At 41.0% G+C, this 22548-nt stretch overlaps 1 protein-coding gene across 1 annotated transcript in view; it reads right to left on the reverse strand.

Annotated features, from left to right (window-relative positions):
* Window positions 1–800: 800 nt before the first annotated feature.
* The window catches only part of BUB1 (BUB1 mitotic checkpoint serine/threonine kinase), a 41731-nt gene continuing 19983 nt past the window's right edge, over window positions 801–22548 (reverse strand). The window contains exons 15-25 of the mRNA XM_023618702.2: window positions 22127–22208; window positions 21242–21416; window positions 19422–19509; window positions 15612–15859; window positions 14304–14447; window positions 4690–4805; window positions 4213–4374; window positions 3875–4032; window positions 3603–3777; window positions 2936–3042; window positions 801–1114 (exon numbers count right to left, since the gene is read on the reverse strand). Coding sequence (XP_023474470.2) covers window positions 919–1114; window positions 2936–3042; window positions 3603–3777; window positions 3875–4032; window positions 4213–4374; window positions 4690–4805; window positions 14304–14447; window positions 15612–15859; window positions 19422–19509; window positions 21242–21416; window positions 22127–22208 — 1651 coding nt within the window. The 3' untranslated portion in view covers window positions 801–918. The remainder of the gene's footprint in view (window positions 1115–2935; window positions 3043–3602; window positions 3778–3874; window positions 4033–4212; window positions 4375–4689; window positions 4806–14303; window positions 14448–15611; window positions 15860–19421; window positions 19510–21241; window positions 21417–22126; window positions 22209–22548) is intronic.

Below are 22548 nucleotides of genomic sequence, written 5' to 3' on the forward strand. Positions count from 1 at the left end.
ATACAAGAAAGAGACCACTCTATGTGTAGTTACATTCTCCGCTATACGTTAAGTGAAAAAAAGCAGAATTATGCTAGTTGTATGAAAAATATAAAATATAGAAATATGCATGGAATCATTTTTGGAAAGATTTAGAAGGGTTTGGGTCATGGTTGCCTCTGGAATGGGGAACCTGGGGGCTGGGAATGAAGGTAGGAAGCAATTCACTCTGTATTCCTGAATCTCACATTTGTTTCCATCATAATGGAAGGAAAGGGGGGAGGCGCAGAGGCAGGAAGTTCAGTTCAGTTTATAGTTTTGAAGCTACAGGACCCTTCTAGCTTTATAAGTCAATAAATGCTAAGTTGCTGCTATAATTTTAGAGATAATTAATGATTTATACAGTTTATAAGACTATTTGCAACATCTGAGATATTCCTCTGAATGGTACTTTTAAAATAAAAGCAGCTTCAGATTTCTACCTGTAATATTTCCCATGGGTGGCAATGAAGGACAGGTGTAATAACAGGCCGGCAAATTTTATTCATAAAAACTTGCAGTCAGTCCCTTGGATATATTTGGGAAATTTTTATTTATTTCACACAAATATAAACCCTCAAGTTTGGGAAAAAACCTGTCATGAACTTTTTCGGCTTAAAGTGAACTGGTCAGTGTTTAAAAAGGGATTTTGGAGAATGTCCACATGCAAGTTCTTCTCACGAATGCCGCTGTCCCTGCACCAGCCCAGGTGCCCCGCCACGGCGGGGCCTCACTGAGTTGCATATTCCATTGAAATATTTTTAACAACTAAGTCACATGGATATGTTTTGCAGATTTTATTTATAACAAACATTTACACAAACAATGAATGTGGAACCGTCAAGGTTCAAGGTCAGCAGGCCAACATTTGTAAAGTGATCTTTAGGGAGTGGCCATATTTTATTTTCGAGAACGCTTGCATTCCAAGAGCAGGACAATTAGCCTATTACGTAGAGTCTTAATCTTGTTCGTATAGTGTTCCTGAAATACATTCTTCAGCTTTTGCCTTAACAAATCCAAAGACGGAAGATGATGACAGTCTGGTATATTCAACATGATGTGAAAAAATTCATTCCACACATCCAAATGAGGGAGCCTGGAGAGACAAAGCGTAAACGGGAGAGAAAATGCAGCAGCCAGCATGCGGGCACCCACCCCACGGCCGGCTTCCACAGGCCTGGGCAGCCGGATATGACAACTTTCACCTAAAGGCAGCTTAAGGCAGCAAGAATCGAAATGTGGAATCTATTATAAATAAGGGAAATTAAAGATCCAATTAAATGTCTATACAGACCTTGTTCTAAAAAAGTGATTTAGGTAGTCTTAATTTAATAACAGCTCTTCAGTGTAAAAACTTTCTCAATTTTTTTTAAAGATTTTATTTTTCCTTCTTCTCCCCAAAGGCCCCCAGTACATAGTTGTATATTTTAGTTGTGGGTCCTTCTAGTTGTAGTATGTGGGATGCCGCCTCAGCATGGCTTGATGAGTGGTGCCATGTCCGTGCCCAGGATTCGAACCGGTAAAACCATGGGCCGCTGAAGCAGAGCGCGTGAACTTAACCACTCGGCCACGGGGCCGGCCCCTTAATTTTTTTTTTTTTTTTAATAAAGAAAATTGATCTGCTTTTGGCTAGTGGTATATACCATACTCTGATAATCTGGCCTCGTGGTTCTGACGAGCCCAAGTGTGTAAGTGCCAGGACCAGGTGGACAGGCTGGACGACCCAGAATAGAGCTGAGGTTCGGAGTTCCGACTACGGTAATTGTTAAAGTTAACTGCAAAAACTCCAGAACATGGAGATGAGGTGTTGGGAAAAAAGGCAGAACATAACTAAATTTGCGTTCCAGACAGAAAATTCAGCCTATTACGATGAGGCTGCTGAGGGTTAACGTAACACTCTTGTTCTACACTGGCAGTCAGAGATGGAAGCCTGAAGAACTCTCGTCCTTTGATGATGACAAGAGAAGGAATAAAGTATTGGCTAAATTTGATGACTCATTACGCAGAACAAACCACAGCTGGTGTAGGTTTTCTGCTAGGATCCGAATCTAACCTTATGCACAGACACTACATTTTATAAATTACTGCCAACTGTTCTTTTTTGTTGTGGGGGTGCATGGGTGTGTATGTAAGCGTGAGGGGAGTCCCAGCTTAAATGTTTTCAAGAAGGTATAAACAAGTAAAAACCCATTAAGCTGTACACTTAAGATGAGTGCTTTTCTGCATGTCTGTATGCCTCAAGAAAAGAAAAGAAAGTCTAAGTGATAGCAGGGACATGCGCATACCACATGCTCAGCTTAAACATTCCCAATTGTTTATTCACACGACATTGTATCAAGAAAGCCATCTGTGTTGACAGCAAGAGTTCTAATCTCGTCATTAATTTTCACTATGATTTTATAGATGAGAAAACAGTCTTAGAAAATCCAAGGTTACACAGCGATGGGACTTCGAACCCTATCCTGCGATGGATAGCTGCCGCCTCAAATCACTTCACCATTACCAAGCCCCTCACACACGTTGTTTCCTTTGCTTTTTATAAGAAGCATCTGAGGAATGGAGAATCAGTATTATGGCCATTTACACAGGCAGGAGAACAAACCTGCGGCTCAAGGACGCCAGGTCCTTTGTCTAGAGGGTAAAGAGAAACCTCTGAGCGTGTACAGGCCGCCAGCTGCTCGGCCAGGAGCTGTCGCTGGTTCTAGGAGGGTGTGGCCGCCCCACTGTCCCATACGGGGACACACAGGTCGTGCAGCTCTGTGACTTGCTCTCTGCGCCCCGCGTCCAGGACTGTGCTATTCCACCATCCTTCCCAAGGCACGGCCTTCCACACAGCGGCACAGATCCATTTTCCACCAGACGGAACCAACATTTCACTATATTCTCTCTTCACCGTAGCACTAATGCTAACACTCACCTTCTAAAAAGACCTTCGGGCTTCCAGACTCCTCCTTCATTTTTCACTTTCATGTAAGTGCCGAAAAGCATGCAGTACACTGTTGCAGCAACTCCAAAGTAATCAATCTATAAAGAAAATATAGGTCTACAGAACTCAAATAGTAAGTTACACACGAGTGTATCGAAATGTCTGACTTACGCAGCAGGCTACATAATCGCAGGATTTTACTTTTTAAGAATTTTGGAAGCCGTCTGTTCAATGTCCCACTGATCTGCCACACTGAGTGCCCGTCTAGGCTTTGCTGGAGGCTTCCACGGACCGCAGGTCACCCCCGCCTCCTGAGACAGCCCCTTGGAAAGCTCTGTTCTCCTCGGGCTCCTGTGTCCTTCTCAAGTCCTTCGCTGTCACACAGGGGCAGACAGGACACTCTAATCCCTCCTGCACGTGGAGAGCCTGGAAGTCCCCCTGACTCCTCCCCCTGGGACCCTGCCTGCTGTTCCCTAACCGTACGCTGAAGCCCCTTGCTGTGCGACGTGCTCGTCACTGAAGACGACACGTGAGCAGGGTCTGAATCCACAGACAGAAGCCCAGACCGCTCGAACGAACTAGGTCCCCAAATTCACTCTGAAGATGCAGTAAGTATGAGAGAGGAAAATATTTCCAAACTCTCCCTCTAGTTCCATACCTGGTAGTTCCACGGTCTGTTGCTCAGCATCTCAGTACACTGAAAACCAGATGTTTCACACTTTCCTGTAAATACAGTTCCTTTTGGAAAAAGTTTCATATCTATACTCTGACCCAGGTCAATCAGTGTCAAGCCAGCGAATAAATCATCATCTTCGCTGTCCTGTTCCAGAAATCTAAACACAAACAAGGGCCAGGCTGCATGAGCACAGATAAGACAAGGCGGCTGGGGAAATGGGAAGAAAAGAGCCCCATTGAAAGCGCAACACTTGCCTGCTTCCAAGTATGAAGTTGTCTGGTTTGATGTCTCCGTGAACGATTTCGCAGCTGTGGACTTGCTCGATCATGTGGAGCATGGTGATGGCAAAAGAGAGGACGAGCGCTGGAGGCATCACTTTCTCAGGGGTATTTTTATAGAGATTAATGGCATTCTAGAAACAACAGAAAGCGGACTCCTGAGGTGGCTGCACAGGATGAATGAAATTTCAAGTCAAGAGCTTTGCCCCCGCCGACCACTCCAATAAAAGCTCCGACTATAAAAGGCCTGTGCGAGGCACAAGCCAAAACAGACTTCAGACTCATGTTCACAACGTCAAAGTGAATACACTTACTAATAATGTTCCATAGCTGTAGAGATCTCCCACCAATACACTGCCATTCTGGAAAAAGTGGGCAGAATAGAATTTGATGAACATATGTTGCACACTCGGCTCTAGTCTCTCCATCAGCTGGGTCCCGATGTAGAACTCCCAGGGATTGGCGGGCTTCTGGACCTGGAATCATACGTGACATTCATATCCAGTCTCACAGTCTGGAAAATGACAGCAAGAGAGAAGCTTCCATCCCAATAAAGGACGTGGGGCAGAAAGCGATGACAAGCCGTGAGCTGTTGCTGAAGTATGGGATTGGCAAGGTAATTTCAGTGGCAAGGCAATCCTGAACCCTTGCAGGATAGTTTTGTTTCTCAAATGCTGACTATAATAATAAATGAAACCACCACTGTCTTGAAAAAGAAAAAAAGAGGCCGACAAATTCAAGTTCTTAACATTCATTTCCATATTATACAAAAACTTGCTTAGATCATTTACCTTTAAAACAAATTTCTGTTTCTTTTTGGTATCATTCACATCTCCATGAGTAACTTCATAGACTTGGGCAAAAGCCCCTTCTCCAAGAAGGTGATCAACGTAGACCAGCAAAGAACCTTAGAAGAGAGAGACATCAAAGTGAAAAAAAGGCTCAAGACATTATACACTTTATCAAAATGAAATGAAGGATCTGTCAAATTGTCTTGGTGCTTGAATTGCTTTAATAAATAAAAATGGACAGAGCTCCCTTAGGAAATGGTTTCCAGTCTCAGACATAAAAGTTAAACACCTGCCATAAAATAGCTTCCTTTTAAATGATGTGATGGAGGAGCAAAAGCCACCCTGCTGGGCGCCACCTGGTGGCAGGACCTTGGGCAGTGGTCCCCTTCTCACCAGTGTCCTCATATTTGAAGGGGTAATACCTGTGCTGCCTACTTGGCGAGACTGTTCTGATGTTAGAAAGAACAAGTAAAACTCCTCTGTACAGGGCTACACAAAGCTCAAACATGCATTTGAAAAATGCAAGTGTTGGAGGCTGGCCAGTGGCATGGTGGTTAAGTTCACACACTCTGCTTTGGTGGCCTGCAGTTCACAGGTTCGGATCCTGGGCGTGGACCTAGCACCACTCACCAAGCCACACTGTGGTGGGACCCCACATAAAATAGAGGAAGACTGGCACAGATGTTAGCTCAGGGCCAATCTTCCTCACCAAAAACAAAGAAAGAAAGAAAGAAAAATGCAAGTGTTTTACACCAGAATAAAAAGGGCAAGTATAATTGTACCAATATTTCTGATAAAAAATTTTTATTGAAGTAAATCTTTTATTTTAGAGTTTTCAATTTACAGAAAAGTTGCAAAGATAGTACAGTTTCTGTATGCTCTAAACCCAGTTTCCCCTATTGTTAACTTTTACATGACCTTGGTGCCCTTATCACAAGTACAGATCCAACATTGGCACGTTACTATTAACGCCACTTTTTCCCCCCCTTTTTCTCCCCAAAGCCCCCTGGTACATAGTTGTGTATTTTTAGTTGTAGGTCCTTCTAGCTGTGGCATGTGGGACGCCGCCTCAGCATGGTTTGATGAGCAGTGCCATGTCTGTGCCCAGGATCCGAACCAGAGAAACCCTGAGCCACTGCAGCAGAGCGCATGAACTTAACCACTCAGCCACGGGGCCGGGCCCTCAACCCCACATTTTATTCAGATTTCACTAGTTTCCCCCTACTGTTCCAGGACACACTCATCAAGTCTCATTAGCCTCCACTAGGCTGTGACAGTCTCTAACTTTTTGTTTTGGATGACCATGACAGTTCCAAGGAGAACTCGTCAGGTAAGTTTGAGAATGGCCCTCAAACGGAATTTGTTTTGATAGTTTTCAATAACACTGGGGTTATTGGTTTTGGGAGAAAGACCACGGAGGGGAAGTTGTAATAAATTTTTAAATTAATTTTTTAAAAAAGACTTCACATGTTCAAAATCAAATATAAAAAAGTAGACTTCTGGTTTCTAGTCTGGCATCTAAGGAGCTCCGAAGTCATCACTCCACCCTCTCAATAAGAAAAAGCTGAACAAACTGAAAACCAACAACTCTTCTTAGATCCATTAGAGAACTGAGGTCACAGGGCAAACTGCTGCCCCCAAAACTGCAGAGACAGACAGGTGGCTACAGAGATTAAGAGCCTGCCAGAGCAGAGGCCCAGGAGCAGACACCACTGCTGGAGACAGTACTGGGCAGACTGCAACAGAATGAACTGACGTCTCAGACTTATTTAAGAACAAGTCTCTAGGGAAACCCAAAGACAACAGGGGAGACAGAAATAAGGACACAAAGGGAAATTTTAGCCTCTGATAACCACAGTGACAGTAAACAGTAAACAGCCTAATTTCCAGCCAGATAAGCATAAATCTTACACTAAAAGCCTATTCATCTCAGTTCCTTTTACCTGGTATATCGGGTCTGGCTTCTAACAAAAATTAGACAAAAACACAGTTAGAAGAGACAGAGCAAGCATCAGAACCAGACACAGATAGGGCAAAGATTTTGGGATTATGAAACCAGGAATTTTAAAAAAGTATAATTAATATGCTAAGGGCTCTAATGGAAAAAACAGACAACATGCAAGAATAGAGCATTAATGTAAGCAGACAAATGGAAACTCTGAGAAACAATCAGAAGGAAATGCTAGGAATAAAAGGCGCTATGACAGAAACGAGGAGCGTCTCTGACGGCCTCATCAACAGGTGGCATGTGGCCAGGAAAGCAGTCAGTGAGTTTGAAGACAAGCCAATAGAAACTTCCAAAACTGAAATGCAAAGAGAAAAAGAAAATGAAAAAGGACAGAATATTCAAGAACTTGGGACAATTACAAATGGTGTAACATATGTGTAATGGGAATAATAGAAGGAATAAGAAAGAGAAAGGACCAGAAAAAATATTTGGAGTAATAATGGCTGAGAATTTTCCAAAATTAATTACAGACACTAAATCATAGATCCAGCTCAGAGAGCACCAAGCAAGATAAATACCAAAAAATCTACACCTACGTATGCATATTCAAACTGCAGAAAATCAGACAAGAAGAAAATATTGAAAGAAGCCAGAGGAATAAAACCACCACACTTATAGAGAAGAAAGGACAAGAATTACATTGACTTCTTTTCAGAAATGGTACAAGAAGAGAGTAGAGTATAACAAAGTGTTGAAAGAAAAAACTACCAACCAAAAATTCTGTATCTGGCAAAATTACCCCTTCAAAAGTGAAGGAGAAAGAAACTATCTTAGACAAACAAGAATCAAGGGACTCTGTCAACAGAAGACCTGCCTTGCAAGAAATGCTAAAAGTTCTTCAGAGAGAAGGAAGATGATATAGGTCAGAACTCAGATCAGAAGAATGTAGGAAAAGGAATAAATGAAGATAATAAAATCTCTTACTTTTCTTATTCATAATTGATCTAACAGATAGTAGTTTGTTCAAAATTAATAATAGCAACAATGTATTCAGTGAGTATAGCTTATGGAAAAGTGAAATGAGTGACGGTGATGTTAGGAGGCAGAAGGGAGAAACTCGTAATACTCTGCTCTAAGGTCCGTGTGCTACCTGTGAAGTGGTGCCGTGTTGTCTGAAGGTGGACTTGGATTAGTTGTCAACGTATATTGCAAACTCTAGAGCAACCACTAAAGAAAGAAGTATAACTAATATGCTGAGAGAAGAGAGAAAAGGGAAATCATATAAATACTCAATTAAAACAAGAGAAGACAAGATGTGGTATATATATACAATGGAATACTACTCAGCCGTAAAAAAGAACAAAATCGTCCCATTTGCAACAACGTGGATGGACCTTGAGGGAATTATATTAAGTGAAATAAGCCAGATAGAAAAGGTCAATCTCTGTATGACTCCACTCATATGAGGAATTTAAACATGTGGACAAAGAGAACAGATTAGTGGCTACCAGGGGAAAGGTGGGGGGGTTGGGGGTGGGCACAAAGGGTGAAGGGGTGCACCTACAACACGACTGACAGACAATAATGTACAACTGAAATTTCACAAGATTGCAACCTATCATTAACTCAATAAAAAATTTTAAAAAAAACAAGAGAAGACAGAACAAAAAAGGAAAGAACTAGGGCGATGAATAGAAAACAGCAATAAATATAGTAAACATTAATCCAACTACATCAGCAATCCTTTTAAATATCAATAGACTAAATATACAAATGAAAACAGAGACTGTCACAGTAGATAAAAATACAAAAGCCAATTATATGTTGCCTACAAGAAATACCCCTTAGATATAAAGACATAGATTAAAAGTAAAGGGATGGAGGCAGACATGCCATGCTAACATTAATCAATAGAAAGCCGGAGTACGCCTATCAATTTTAGACAGAGCAGGCTTCAGAGCAAGAGCGAGGAAAACGGGGATAAAAATGGGCGTTATATGATGATGATAAAGGGGTCAGTTCTCCAAGAAGACATAACAATCCTTAATGTGCATGTGCCTAACAGCAGAGCATCAAAACAGTGAGGCAAAAATTGACAGAACTGCAAGGAAGGAAAATAGAAGAATTCACTGTCATAGTTGGAGATTTCTACATCCCTCTATCAGCGATTGAGATCCAAAAGGCAGAGAATTGGTAAGGGCACGGTTGACACGAACAGCACCATCAATCAACTGGATCTAACTGACATTTATAGCATACTTCATCTAACACTAGCAGAATATACATTCTTTTCAAGCTGAAACAGAACACTCACCAAGACAGACCACATTCTGGGCCATAAAACTAACCTTCACCAAAAAAAAAAGAAAAAAAAAACTTCATACAAAGCATGCTCTCAGATCACAATGGAATTAAACTAGTAATCAATAACAGAAAGATAACTGTTAAGTCCCAAAACACTTGGAGATTAAACACACTTCTAAATAACCCAAGTCAAAGAAGAAATCTTAAGAGAAACTGAAAATATTTTGAACTAAATGAAAATGAAAACACAATTTATCGAAATTGTGGGACGTAGTGAAGAAGTGCTTGGAGGGAAACAGAGCATATTCCAGCATACTAAATGCATGTGTTAGAAAAGAAAGATCCAAAGTTAATCTTAGTTTCCACATTAGGAAACCAGAAAAAGAAGAGCAAATTAAGTGGAAAGTAAGCACAAGAAAAGAAATAGTAACAATCAAAGCACAAATCAATGAAATTGAAAACAGGAAATCAATAGAGAAAAATCAACAAAACCAAAAGATGGTTCTTTGAAAAAATCAATAAAATTGATAACCCTGGGCCAGGCTAACTAAGAAGAGAGAGCGGATACAAATTACTAATATCAGAAATGAAAGAGGGAACATCACTACAGAGCCCAAGGAAATTAAAAGGATAATAAAGGAATACTATGAACAACACTATGCCCACAAATTTGATAAATTAGATGAAATGAACCAATTCCTTGAAAGCCACAATCTGCCAAAACTCACACAGGAAGAAACAAACAATTTGAACAGGCTCATATCTAATAAAGAAAATTGTATCAATAATTAATAGCCTTCCCAAACGGAAAGCATCAGGCCCAGATGGGCTCACTGGTGAATTTTACCAAACATTTAAGGAAGAAATTATACCAGTTCTCTATAATCTTTTTCAGAGAATAGAAGCAGAAGGAATACTTCCTAACCCATTTTATGAGGCCAGCATTACCCTAACACCAAAACCAGATGGAGAAATTACAAGAAAACTACAGAGCAACATCTCTCATGAACATAGATGCAAAAATCCTCAAAATATTAGCAATTCAAATCCAAAAAGGTACAAAAGAAGTATATACTACAACCTAGTAGGATTAATCCAGGCATGCAAGGCTGGTTCAACATTTAAAAATCAATTAGGGTTTACACATGACATAAATCACATCTTACACCCATAACAAAATTTACTAGCTTGATTATCCTCTAATTACTGTTGTAGCAAAAAAAGGGAATAACGGAGGGAAGGAATTAACACTACTAAGTGCTTTTCTACATGGCAGGGACTATGCTAGGCTCTTCCATGTACATTAGCTGATTACTACAGTAGTTCACTGTAGAACTGAGGAATCTGAGGTTCAGAGAGGTAATAAATCACTTGCCTGTGGATGGCTAATAAACAGAGGAACTGAGATTTTAATACAATGTTATATGTCAATTATATCTCAAATAAAAAAAAAATATTTTAACCCGAACCTTGCTGATACTCCAATCTGAGAAAACCAATACTGTAAAAGAATCTCTATTTTGGCCACCAATCTCAATATCTAATCAGTGAGAGTCAATAATCACACCATGTACTGGATGCCAAAGGCTAGTGGGCTATATGGACAGATCAAAGGAAAAAGACAAGAAACACAGGGAACCTAATGAACATCTCAGAATTAACATGTCCGAAACAAACTTCTAGATGTGCAAAGGCAAGTCCACTGCTTGGTTTAGAATATAAGATAGAGGCTAATCTGCTATAAGGAAAAAGTCTAGACAAAGAGGAGAAAAGCCAGGCTCAGGGAAATGATCTAGAGAAATTCCCCATGATGATGAATGGCTGATAGATTTTGACCACAGTGGTGTCTAATCATAAGTCTTATGTTGGTGTTCACCTGTGCTGGGCTAGCCTGGAATCTCTTTCCCTCAGTCTCCAAACCTTTAGTAACAATCTCCTACAAAAAAAAAAAAAAAAAAAAAATGAAAAAGATAAAGAAATCAATTAATGTAATCCATCACATCAACACACTAAAAAGAAAAATCACAGGATCATATCAATAAATGCAGAAAAAGTATTTGACAAAATCCAACACCCATTCATGATAACAACTCTCCAAATGAGGAATAGAGGGAAACTTGCACAACTTGATAAAGAACAGCTATAAAAAACCTACAGCTAACATCATACTTAATGGTGAGAAACTAGGTAACTGTTTTCCTGCTGCCAGCAGGAACAAGGTGAGGCTCTCCCCTCTCACCCCGCCTATTCAACATCATACTGGAAGTCCTAGCTAATGCAATAAGACAGGAAAAGGAAATAAAAGGTATACAGATGGGGAAGGAAGAAATAAAAGTCTTTGTACAGAGGACTGTCTACATAGGAAAACCAAAAAAATTAAAACAATCTCCTGTAACTAATAAGCGATTATAGCAAGGTTGCAGGATACAAGGTTAATATACAAAAGTCATTTGCTTTCCTCTGTACCATAAATGAACAAGTGGAATTTGAAATTAGGAATACAATACCATTTACATTAGCACCCACCAAAATGAAATACTTAGGTATAAATCTAACAAAATATGTATAAGATCTAAATGAGGAAAACTTCAAAACTCTGATGAAAGAAATAAAAAAAGACCTAAATAAATGGAGAGGTATTCCACGTACGTGGATAGGAAGACACAATATTGTCAAGATGTCAGTTCTTCCAAACTTGATCTACAGATTTCAATGCAATCCCGGTCAAAATCTCAGCAAGTAACTTTGTGGATATTGCCAACTTATCCTGGAGTTTGGAAATGCAAAGGCAAAAGACCCAGACAGCCAACACAATGCTGAAGAAGAACAAAGTTGCAGAAATGACACTGCCTGACATCAAGACTTACTATAAAAGTTACCACAATTAGGACAGTGTGATAGTGACGAAAGAATACAGCAATAGATCATTGGAACAGGACAGAGAGCCCAGAAATAGACCCAAACAAACAGAGTCAACTGATCACTGACAAAGAAGCCAAGACAATTCAATGGAGAAAGGAAAGTCTTTTCAACAAATGGTGATACAACTGGACGTCAACAAGCAAAAAGTGAATCCAGACACACACCTTATACCTTTCACAAATGTTAACTCAAAATGGATCAGAGACCTAAATGTAAAATACAAAATGGTAAGATTCCTAGAAGATAACATAGGAGATATCTAGGCGACCTTGGGTTTGCCAATGACCTCTTAGGAACAACACCAAAAGCTGATCCACGAAAGAAAAAAACTTGATAAACTGGACTTCATTAAAATAAAAAACTTCTGCTCTGTAAAAGACACAGTTAGCAGAATGAAAAGTCACGCCAGGGACTGGGAGAAAAATCTTTGCGAAATACTTATCTGATAAAGGACTGTTATCTAAAATATACAATGAACTTTTCTTTGAGGAAGATTAGCCCTGAGCTAACATCTGCCACCAATCCTCCTCTTTTTGCTGAGGAAGACTGGCCCTGGGCTAACATCTGTGCCCATCTTCCTCTACTTTATATGTGGGACGCCTAACACAGCATGGCTTGACTAGTGGTGCCATGTCCGCACCCGGGATCCGAACCAGTGAACCCCGGGCCGCTGAAGCAGAATGTGCAAGCTTCCATGGGGCCAGCCCCGACAATGAACTTTTAAAACTCAACAATAAGAAAACAAGAAACCTGATTAAAAATTGGGCAAAAGATCTGAACATATACCTCCCCAAAGAAGATATAAGTGGGCAAATAAACACATGAAAAGTTGTTCAACATCATATGTAATTAGGGAATTGAAAATTAAAAACAATAATGAAATACCACTACTATAACGGATAAAACCTAAAATACTGACCATACCAAATGCCGGTAAGGATGTGGAACAATAGAACTCTCATTATTGCTGGTGGGAATGCAAAACGGTACAAACCCCTTTGGAAAACAGCTTGGCAGTTTCTTACAGAAGTAAACATACTCTTACCATACAATCCAGCAATTACACTCCTTGCCATTTACCCCAATGAACTGAAAACTTATGTCTACACAAAAACTGCACAGGAATGTTTACAGCAGCTTTATTCATAATTGCCAAAACTTGGAAGCAACCAAGACGTCCTTCAATAGGCAAATGGATAAATAAACCATGGTACATTCATACAATGCAATATTACTCACGGATTAAAAAGAGCGAGCTATCAAGTCACAGAAAGACACTGAGGAACCTTAAATGCACATTGCTAAGCAAAAGAAGCCAATCTGAAAAGTCTACATACTATATGATTACAACTATACGACACTCTGGAAAAGGCAAAACTACGGAGACAGTAGGAAAAAGATTAGTGCTTGCCAGGGTTTCAGGGAGAGGGAGCGAGGGAAGAAGAGATGGGGCGCAGGGTATTTTTAGGGCAGCGAAACTGTTCTGTATGACACCATAATGATGGATACACGCTGTTATACCTTTGTCAAACCCCATAGAATTGACAGCACAAAGAATGAATTCTAATGTCAACTACTGACTTTAATTAACAATAATGTGTCAATATTGGCTTATCAACTTTAACAAATGCACCACACTAATGCAGGATGTTAGTAAGAGGGGCATCTGTGTGTGGAGGGGGGTGCGGGCGGAGGTGGGTATATGGGAACTCTCTGTAACATTTCCCCTCAATTTCTCTGTAAGCCTAAAGCTGGTCTACAAAATACAGTTGATTAATTAAACAAAAAAGTGTATTGTGAGAAGTCTTGCTCCCATTGTTAGCCACATCCCCCCCATTTCCCACTACCACTAACAGTTAACCATTTTTATTGGTTTTGAGAATCCTTCAAGAGTTCTCTGGAAATACTATCAAACATGACTATATATTATCTTCTTCCTTTTTAGGAAACAGAAAGCAGCACATGATGCGAGCCTGCCTTTCCACTTACAGCATGTTTTGGAGCTTGCTCCCTCTCGGCACGGAGTGAGCTGGATCTGCTGTGGAGGTGTCCCGTAATTTATGGAAGCGGTCCCCACAGACACCTATATTGTTCCAATCTGCTGCGTTTAGACACACACATCATTTTGAATTTACGCAAGTATATCTGCAGGAAACTCTTAAAAGTGGATGTCTGGGTCTAAGAGCATACGCAGTTTTTATTGTGATAGATATTGCCAAATAGCCCTCTATGAGTTATAGTCCCAATAGCAATCAAAATCCTGCAGTCAGGGCTTAACAAAACGTTCTCAGCTTAATACTATAGATAAAACTATCGGAGGTCAGGGGGTAGGGGTGGTGGTGGTGTCAGGAGGAGAATCACACACACACACACATGAGTTACCATCATTTTCCCATAGAGAAACAAGAGCTTCAAGTCATAGTACTCACACGGTCCTTACCCAATTGAAACTCAGTCTTGGGCTTGATGGCTGGAAGTTTACACTGCCATTCAAATGTATTTGGATAGGAACTCACTGGTTTAGAAAGCCCAGATAAGAGCTTGAGAATCAGCTTATCATCCCACGGGTTCTCAACAGTGACTTCTTCAAGGAATGGGAACAAAAGATGAAAATGAATTCAGTACCCAAGAATTTTACCAAAGAACTGATAGATAAAGCAAGTGAAGACATCCATTAAATAAGCCTTCAAAAGCTTTATCTTTAAAGAGCACTGATTCACATAAGAACCATTTTCAAAAGTCAAAATGAGTAGTTCTGCGCAGTTCATTATTTGTCATTTTAGATCTACAAATTTAGATCAAAATTCAGTTGTGACAAAGGAAATCAACAGCAAGGGCATCAGTTCCACTCACCTGGAACTGCCAGATTCTGCCTCGAACACAGTTATGAGTGCATGTCTTAAAGGCAGGCTTGGATACCAGTTACTTCTAACGTGCTCAGGTATTTATTCTTTAAGTTGCTTTTCCACTTACACCCACAAAACACATCACCTTTTAACACCTACACTACCTATGGGTGATTTGTATGCATGAAATGTACTTTGGGTCCACAAAATGGAAATCACTTCTAAAGGTAATAAAAAAAACTTCTAATTTAGAATGCTATAAAAAATTCTATTAATAGCAGCTATCAAAGACAAATTCAGCATGAGTAATACTTACTTAACACTCAGTACTTGTAGGACACTGTTCTGAGTACTTTCCATTTAGTAACTCACTTGGTCCTTATAATAAGACTCTCAAGCAGGCACTACCACCACCTCCACTTTACAGAAAAGGAGAGGGCCACCAAGAATTGAAAGGATATTGGTGAAGATCACATGACTGCCTAAGAGGGGGAGCCAGGATTAGAACCCGGGCAGCCCATATCCAGAGTCTGTGCTCTTAGCCACTGTGCAAGAACATTTCTGTGCAACCTGGGGGTGAAGGGTATTTCTTTAACCGAGCCTCAGTTTACTTTTCTGTAAAAAGGAGATAACAGTATTAGATTAAATGCCTGGCACATAGTAGGCCCTCAAATTCCAACTCCGTCTTCCAGCAGTAGTTACTCTGATACTTTCTAAAATTAACATGGATGATGTGCCCTCCAGGCTGCTACAGCACTCACTGCGATGCAGTCACGCAAGTTTTGTCTGAACCTGTGTCTACACATCAAGTCCGTGCTCTTTGAGCTGCTTTCATGGAACAGCTTTTACTGGGCCATTGTCCTTATTCAGGGGCACAATTAACATTTAGCGTCTGTTCATACTTGGAGCACCGGCATCCCCAAGTGAACCAGTCTGCATCTGTTCTGCTTGGAGCCCGGCGCTGGCGTCTGGCGGATCCTCTGCAACGGCAAGGTCAGCGTCGGTGAGTTTACAGGCCTGCAGGCCCCGCTCCGCCTCGCTGGTCAGCACACTGCTTGCAGCAGCCTGGCCCAAATGGAGCAAGGATGCCGAAGATACGGCTGTGGGGAACGCTGGTTCTCGGCTTTTCTCCTGAATTGGGCTGGATCTCCTAAAGGGAAAGAGGAGAAGAAACAAAACACTACATGATTACAAGCGTATTGGACTTGATCACACCAAAGTCCCACAAAACAGTTTCCTTTTCATTCTAGGAATGACATTTCAAAATCGTCTCACCAAGAGTTGATCAAGGTATTTTTGTCAGACCAATAAACATATGCAAACACACGGCTAGTACAATAGGAATAGAAATAAAGTCAAAGACGTGGTACTATCTTAGACAGGTGAGGGGTGCGCTGGGCATTCTTTAGTAGGAAATGTTAGGAGGAACGGCTTTATCCTCAAGCTGCCATCCAAGCATCACTACTGAAATCAAGACAATATTTACTTTATTCCAAAAATGGCTTCTTTTATAACATCAAGACAAACAGAAAACGTCAACCGCAATCCAACAAGCTAACACCAGTCAGCACATCTCCACACACACGTACCGACAGCTGAAACTCACCATTCACAGACTCTCTATTTGTAAATTCACCTACATGCTGAAATTTATTTGTACCCCAATCAATACTCAGGGTGCTTTTGCAGTCATCTGCAGACACGCAGAAAAGTGATAAATTTGAGTCACCCAACGTACACGTTCCCAGGTGAGGTCGAGAAGGCGATACTCTCCCTTGTGGTTTCAGCTCTCATACTGTAAACGTGTCCCTTCGCAGTCTACTTAGCAACATGGGTTTTGCATTTAAAATGGTCTTCAAGTGCAGTGCTGCAGTGCTGTGTGTGTTCCTACGCTCAAGAAGGCATGAGTTATAGTGCTGTCGGCCGTGAGTTCAATGTTAATAAATTAACAATATATATCAATTAAGGTGTCTTTAAACAGAATGCTGTGAGCAGAGGCTCACAGGAACCTGCCTGTGTGTCTCCCCCAGGAGCAACCGTTCAGTGTTTGCTGTCTGAGTGTTTGAAGTAACTTTACAGAAGAGAACCACTGCAAACAATGACTTGACTGTACATGCATCTCCAGCTTTATAGCCACATACACACAAACACAAGTATAAATAGAAACTTTCATACAAATGAATTTATACATGCAACTTCATGTTGCATTTCCACTTCCTGACACAACAGTGACACTACAGTGAATTTTTTAAAAATAAACTAATTTTGGAATAATTTTAGATTTAAAGAAATGTTGCAAAGGTAAGAGAGAACTTCCACATCCTCCACCCAATTCCCTCTAAGGTTATCATCTCATGTTCTAGTGGTACCTCTGTCAAAACTAACAAACCAACACTCGTTACATTACTGCTAACCATCCTCCAGACTTCATTTGGATTCCAGTTTTTCCACAATGCCCTTTACGCGCTCCAGGGTCCACTCCTGGAGACCATGCTGCATTTCCTCATCAGTCTCCGTCCCCCTCCTCATGTGTGACAGTTTCTCAGTGTCTCCTACTTCCCCAACACCGTGTCCATTTTGAGGAGCACTGGCCGAGTATTCTGCAGTAGGTCCCTCAGTAGAGGTTTCTCTCATGTTTTCCTCATGACTAGAGTGTGATTATTGGTTTTGGGGAAGAACATCAGAGAGGTGAAGTGTCCTTCTCCTCGCGTGCGATCACCAAGAATTACCCCTGGTGATGTCGCCTTAATCACTGGGTGAAGGCACTGTCTGCCGGGTTCCCCTAAGGTCCTACCCTGGATTGTCATAACTGTATACCATTCGACCCAGCGCACGTATGCCAGCATACAACAATTCCTTGGTTCTTAGATATTGAAAATATTTCCAATGTTTTATATTACAACTAAACAGGCATTAAGGATATCCATACACACTGACAAGGTTGTTTCCAAACCCATGTACAATGCTATTAGCAACCTGGGCGCCCAAATTACTGTGAGTGCATAAATGATTAACAAAACCCTTTTCCCTTCTCCACGAGAATTTGAGTTTTGGTGAACTTTCTAGCTCCTCTCCCCTGAAAACTGAAAAGACTATCACTGTCACCATTGCTTACAATAAAAAGTAACCCTCACTAGTAACCGTATCTAAGCAGGGAGAACTACACATATGTGCTGGGAATCTGTGGCTTCAGGCGCGATGACTCTTGTAACGGGCCCGTCCCTCGTGGGGACCCTGGAAGCTAAATCTATGAGTGGTGCCAGAGCCACTGGCTTTTGGGGAAATAAATCTTCTAAGCCGGGAAGCTTCTGCGCCTTGTCCCAAGTGAGTCTCGTTCCCCTGCACTGAACTGTCACGGGGCGCTCGGGGGCGGGAGGCCTCAAAGACGACAGTTTCTCGCACAGTTATGCACGCTGCTGGCACCTGTGATTTTTGCCTTATTACTTCTAAGTGAATCTTATGCCAAGTGTGTCTCATGGTAGTCTTGTGAGCCAAAAGTTTAGCTGCCTGAAGGAAGATTCCTCGTGGGCGGTACAGACTATGCCCATTGGGTAGAATTTTATTTATTTATTTTTTTCTGCTTTGTCTCCCCAAACCCCCGCTGTACACAGTTGTATATCTTAGTTGCAGGTCCTTCTAGTTGTGGGATGTGGGACACCGCCTCAACGTGGCCTGACAAGTGGTGCCATGTCTGCGCCCAGGATCCGAACCCTGGGCCACTGCAGCGGAGCGCGCAAACTTAACCACTCGGCCACGGAGCCAGCCCCTAGAATTTTAAATTAAAAGACAAAATCTGTTTAATCTGCATTCATTTTACTATTAGTGAGTTAACCATGTTCTAAATGGTTACTCATTATTTTCTTCTTCTGTAAATTCTGCTCATGTCCTTTATCCAATCATTTATTTACTAGGGTCTTTGTTCAAGAAGAGGTTTTTGATAACAAGAGGCAGTACAGCATAGAGGCGAGAGCGAGGGTTCTGAAATCAGAGATATGAGCTCAAATTCCAGTGCTGTAAATTAGAAGCCACACGCCTTTAGATCAATTATTTAGCCCGGTAGACCTGGTTTCCTCATCCACGTGGTGGAAAAGAATAGTTCCTACAACTAAAGTTATTGTAAGAATTAAAGGATACAGGACATGAAAAGCATAGCGCTGTGCTGAAATATAATAAATATTCAAAAGATAGTAGCGACTTTTAGCCTCCATTACATACACCAGCCTATTCCAGTACGCTGGAATTTTATCTCTGCAAAGCATTAATGTAGGGCAGGTCTGCATTTTGGACCAATCCCTAAGAGGCTTAAACATTCGATCTTCCTCCTCCTAACAGAGAGTTATTGATTTCCTCAATTATAATGGGTATAAAGAAGCAATCATGTGTTTGCTCAGTTCTGCAATAGTCTTTATATGTCAGGGTCTTTGGTAAGAGTATGTGCAGTTTTGCTCCCAATAATGAGTGGAAGTCAGCCGCAGACACCTTCCCCACTGGGACTCTCTGCCACTCCAGTGCTTCGCTCACTGCCCTGACGGATCCAGTGTTTAGGTTAATCATCATATTTATATCCACAGAGTACCTTCTGACTCACAGCTGCGAGTCAATACAAAGTCTATTAGCCCTTAAGGGTTGGCATTAGGGATTCCATTACAGCTTAAAACGCAAAGCAAGAATGAAAATGATGAGTGACAGAACCACGTACGCCCTCACAGTACCTGAACTTTCTGTCTTTTAAGGGTTCCACCATGTTTTCTTCACAAGCGTCCAAAGTCACACGGGTGCATTGTTTGGCTACCACATTTTCTGAAATATACAGAAAATTAGAGACATAATCTATGTGCATAGGTGCACACATACAATTTTATATGATTATAAAGTCCAGGATTCCTTTTCACGCTGACTTTTGTTATAATTTCAAAATAGTGTTCCATAGTAAAATGTGCCACATTTTAAAAACGGAAAAAGACATCACTTAAAAACTTCCACTACTAACACATGTGAGCATTTCAACTTTACACATCTAATCCAAACAATCCTTCAGGAGAAAAGGATGCAGAGAGGAGCAGGTCCGCTGGCGTGGGCGGCGGGCACACCCTGCTGCAGGGGGCCCGTCCACAAGGGCGTGAGAGTGAGAGGCTGCCGTGCGCCCGGCGGGCGGAGATCTCGGTGTCTTTCAGTCTCACCTGCTTTATTCAGCGGGCTGGCAATCAGTTAAGCGAACTGATTTATTGTGTTTGTACCAGGAAGCTACCTGTCAATACTTAGCTTCACACTCTTCAACTTACAAAAAGAAAAAACCCTCTCTAAGAACAGACGACCTGGCTGGGGCAGAAGCAGCCTTCCCTTCCACCAGGCGGGGCTCATACCGTGCAGCCCAGTGTGGCCCCAGACTACATCTTACCAGAGACTGCCTCACCCAACAGGTGCTAACACTTTTCAGTACCAGAGCACCGGCTTCTGTTTATACAACCAAAGTGGCAAATTCTCGAAGAACAGCCAATACTGACTTTTTGAAAGACTCCTAACTGATTAAACTAGTTTCCTGAATGGAAAAATCTTTACATTTTTTTTTTTTTTATTATGATGGCACTTGGCAATTGTTTGTTTCAACTGAACTCTCCTTTAAAATTCAGAAAAAAGTATAACATATTGGGTTAGTCCTCTAAGAAAAAATTTTTACTCCTCAGTAAAAAATGTTTAGGCCCACAGGCTCGGGCTCCAGACGACAACATGCCCCCGTCCCGGGGAAGGGAAATCTTCAGCAGCTCCTTCATTGGTGCTCTGAACAACTGCTATTTAGAAAACAGTGCCAGCAGTGGGAGTTTGGCTAATCAATTAGTAGTCATCAAAACAGTAAAGTGGCCCCAGACCTCATACATTTTATACTTTGGTACTTAATAGGTAATAATTATCTGTATGCAATAACTATGTCATTTATTAAAGCTCAGTTCAGACATAAAGATCTTTGATATGGGAGTGTTACGTTTGGGAAAATAAGGACCATTTGTGAGTTTTATCATTACTCTCTTGAAGTCAGATCACTGAAAAAAAAATAAGAAAAAATGATTTTGAGTATAGTTCTTGGCTACAACTCTAACATCATAAAATTTGTAGATACATATCAAGTACTAAAAATTTGCTATTTGATACTCAACAAAGTAGAAAATATAAATGTTCATTATTTTTAGCATTCAAATAACTTAATCTGTCCATAGCGGCCATCTGGTTTGTTGTAAAACATGAAATAAACCTAAACCCTATACAAACGAGTTGTCCTTTGTCTATTTGCCTTTAAATGCCTCTGTAGGTTTTTCTCCTGTTCTTCCTATAATCTAAGTTACTAAATTTGAAAATGCACAGACTTTATGAAGACGGTTCGCCAAAAGAAAAATCCATAGAGATAATAAAGCGATGAACGCATTTTTAAGTTTCCTCTTTAGGATTTTCAAACTTCCCACTTAGAATTTTCAAGACGAAAACTAATACTGAAAGAACTGAAGGTGGCAGAAGACGAGACTCAGAGTGTAGGGCACACCTTTATCTTCTAGAGCGTGCACTAAGTCCCCCGCAAGCTTGTGGAAGGGGGTGGACGCCAGTTGTGCCGCAGACGTGAAGTCCCCAGGGCCCTTCGGACTGGGCGCCAGGGCTCTGCTGCAGCGGACGCCCCAGACGGTCGAGTCGTCCAAGAACTCCTCGGTGTGCGGTGCTTCCTGCAACAAAAGGTGAACTGGAAAAAGCAGCAACCTCCCCGTCTCGTCCATGAAATCAACACATTAATACTTTAAGATTTGGAGAAATGAGGAATTAAAGAAGAAACAGATGTAACCCCTGGCTAACACATGAGGACATCGTGGTTCTGTTCTTTTCCCAGAACTGGGACTGTTCCTCTTTAACGTGCCCCAGTGGGGTCGTACGGCACACAGGGGCCACGTTTTTGTTTTTCAATTTTTACAGTTTTTTTAAATTTGTAAAGTCTAGGTTTACAGAGGAATTAGAAACATAGGACAGAGTTCCCATATATCCTTCATCAAACTTCTAATGTTAACATTTTATGGAACCTGGTACATTTGTAAAAATTAAACCATACTATTAACTAGAGATGTTACTTGGATTTCATCCTTTTCCTGCTAAAGTCCCTTTATCTGCTCCGGGATCCAAGCCAGGATACCACGTTGTATTTAGCCATCATGTCTCCTTCGTCTCCACCAATCTACGCCCTAACCCTACACACAGCCTGGCACATAATAGATACTCAGATAATTACAGAATAATGTTTCCCAAAAACCCTCTCTTCCTATAACATTGTATTTTTCAGCACAGTTTTATATACACCATCTCATTTAATTGGCTCAATCATTTGTAAAATGAAGAGGAAAGGGTTGTAAGACCCATTTCATGGATGAAGCAGAGATTTACCGACCTTCGGTTTTGAAGGAAATCCGCTTACAGAGCGTTCCCCAAAGGTCCTGGCTCCCGTGGGTTTACTCTTAGGCTGTGGTAACCTAAGGGAAGATTTACAAAATTATAAGTAGTAAAATGTGCTAAGGACATAAATGCTACCATTAAGTGTGAGTGTTAGAAACATTCTGCACTTATCCTATTTAACTAGTTAATATTTATACACAGATTCCTTCCTTTCACAGCAGTTGTAGCAAAACTGAGCACAAATTGAATTAACATAACTGCGTATATAAAAGTAGTTCTACAGTTACTTAAGTGAGGGTAGAAAATACAGAAATTTCTATCACACTGAGTTGTAAGTTTTAGGAACAAAAAAGAAGTCAGGGCCACGGCCCACAGAAGGTCATGGATGCCATCCATCTTATTTATTTCCAGCGCTTG

The sequence above is a fragment of the Equus caballus genome, chromosome 15, assembly GCF_041296265.1.
Source record: "Equus caballus isolate H_3958 breed thoroughbred chromosome 15, TB-T2T, whole genome shotgun sequence".
NCBI lineage: Eukaryota > Metazoa > Chordata > Mammalia > Perissodactyla > Equidae > Equus > Equus caballus.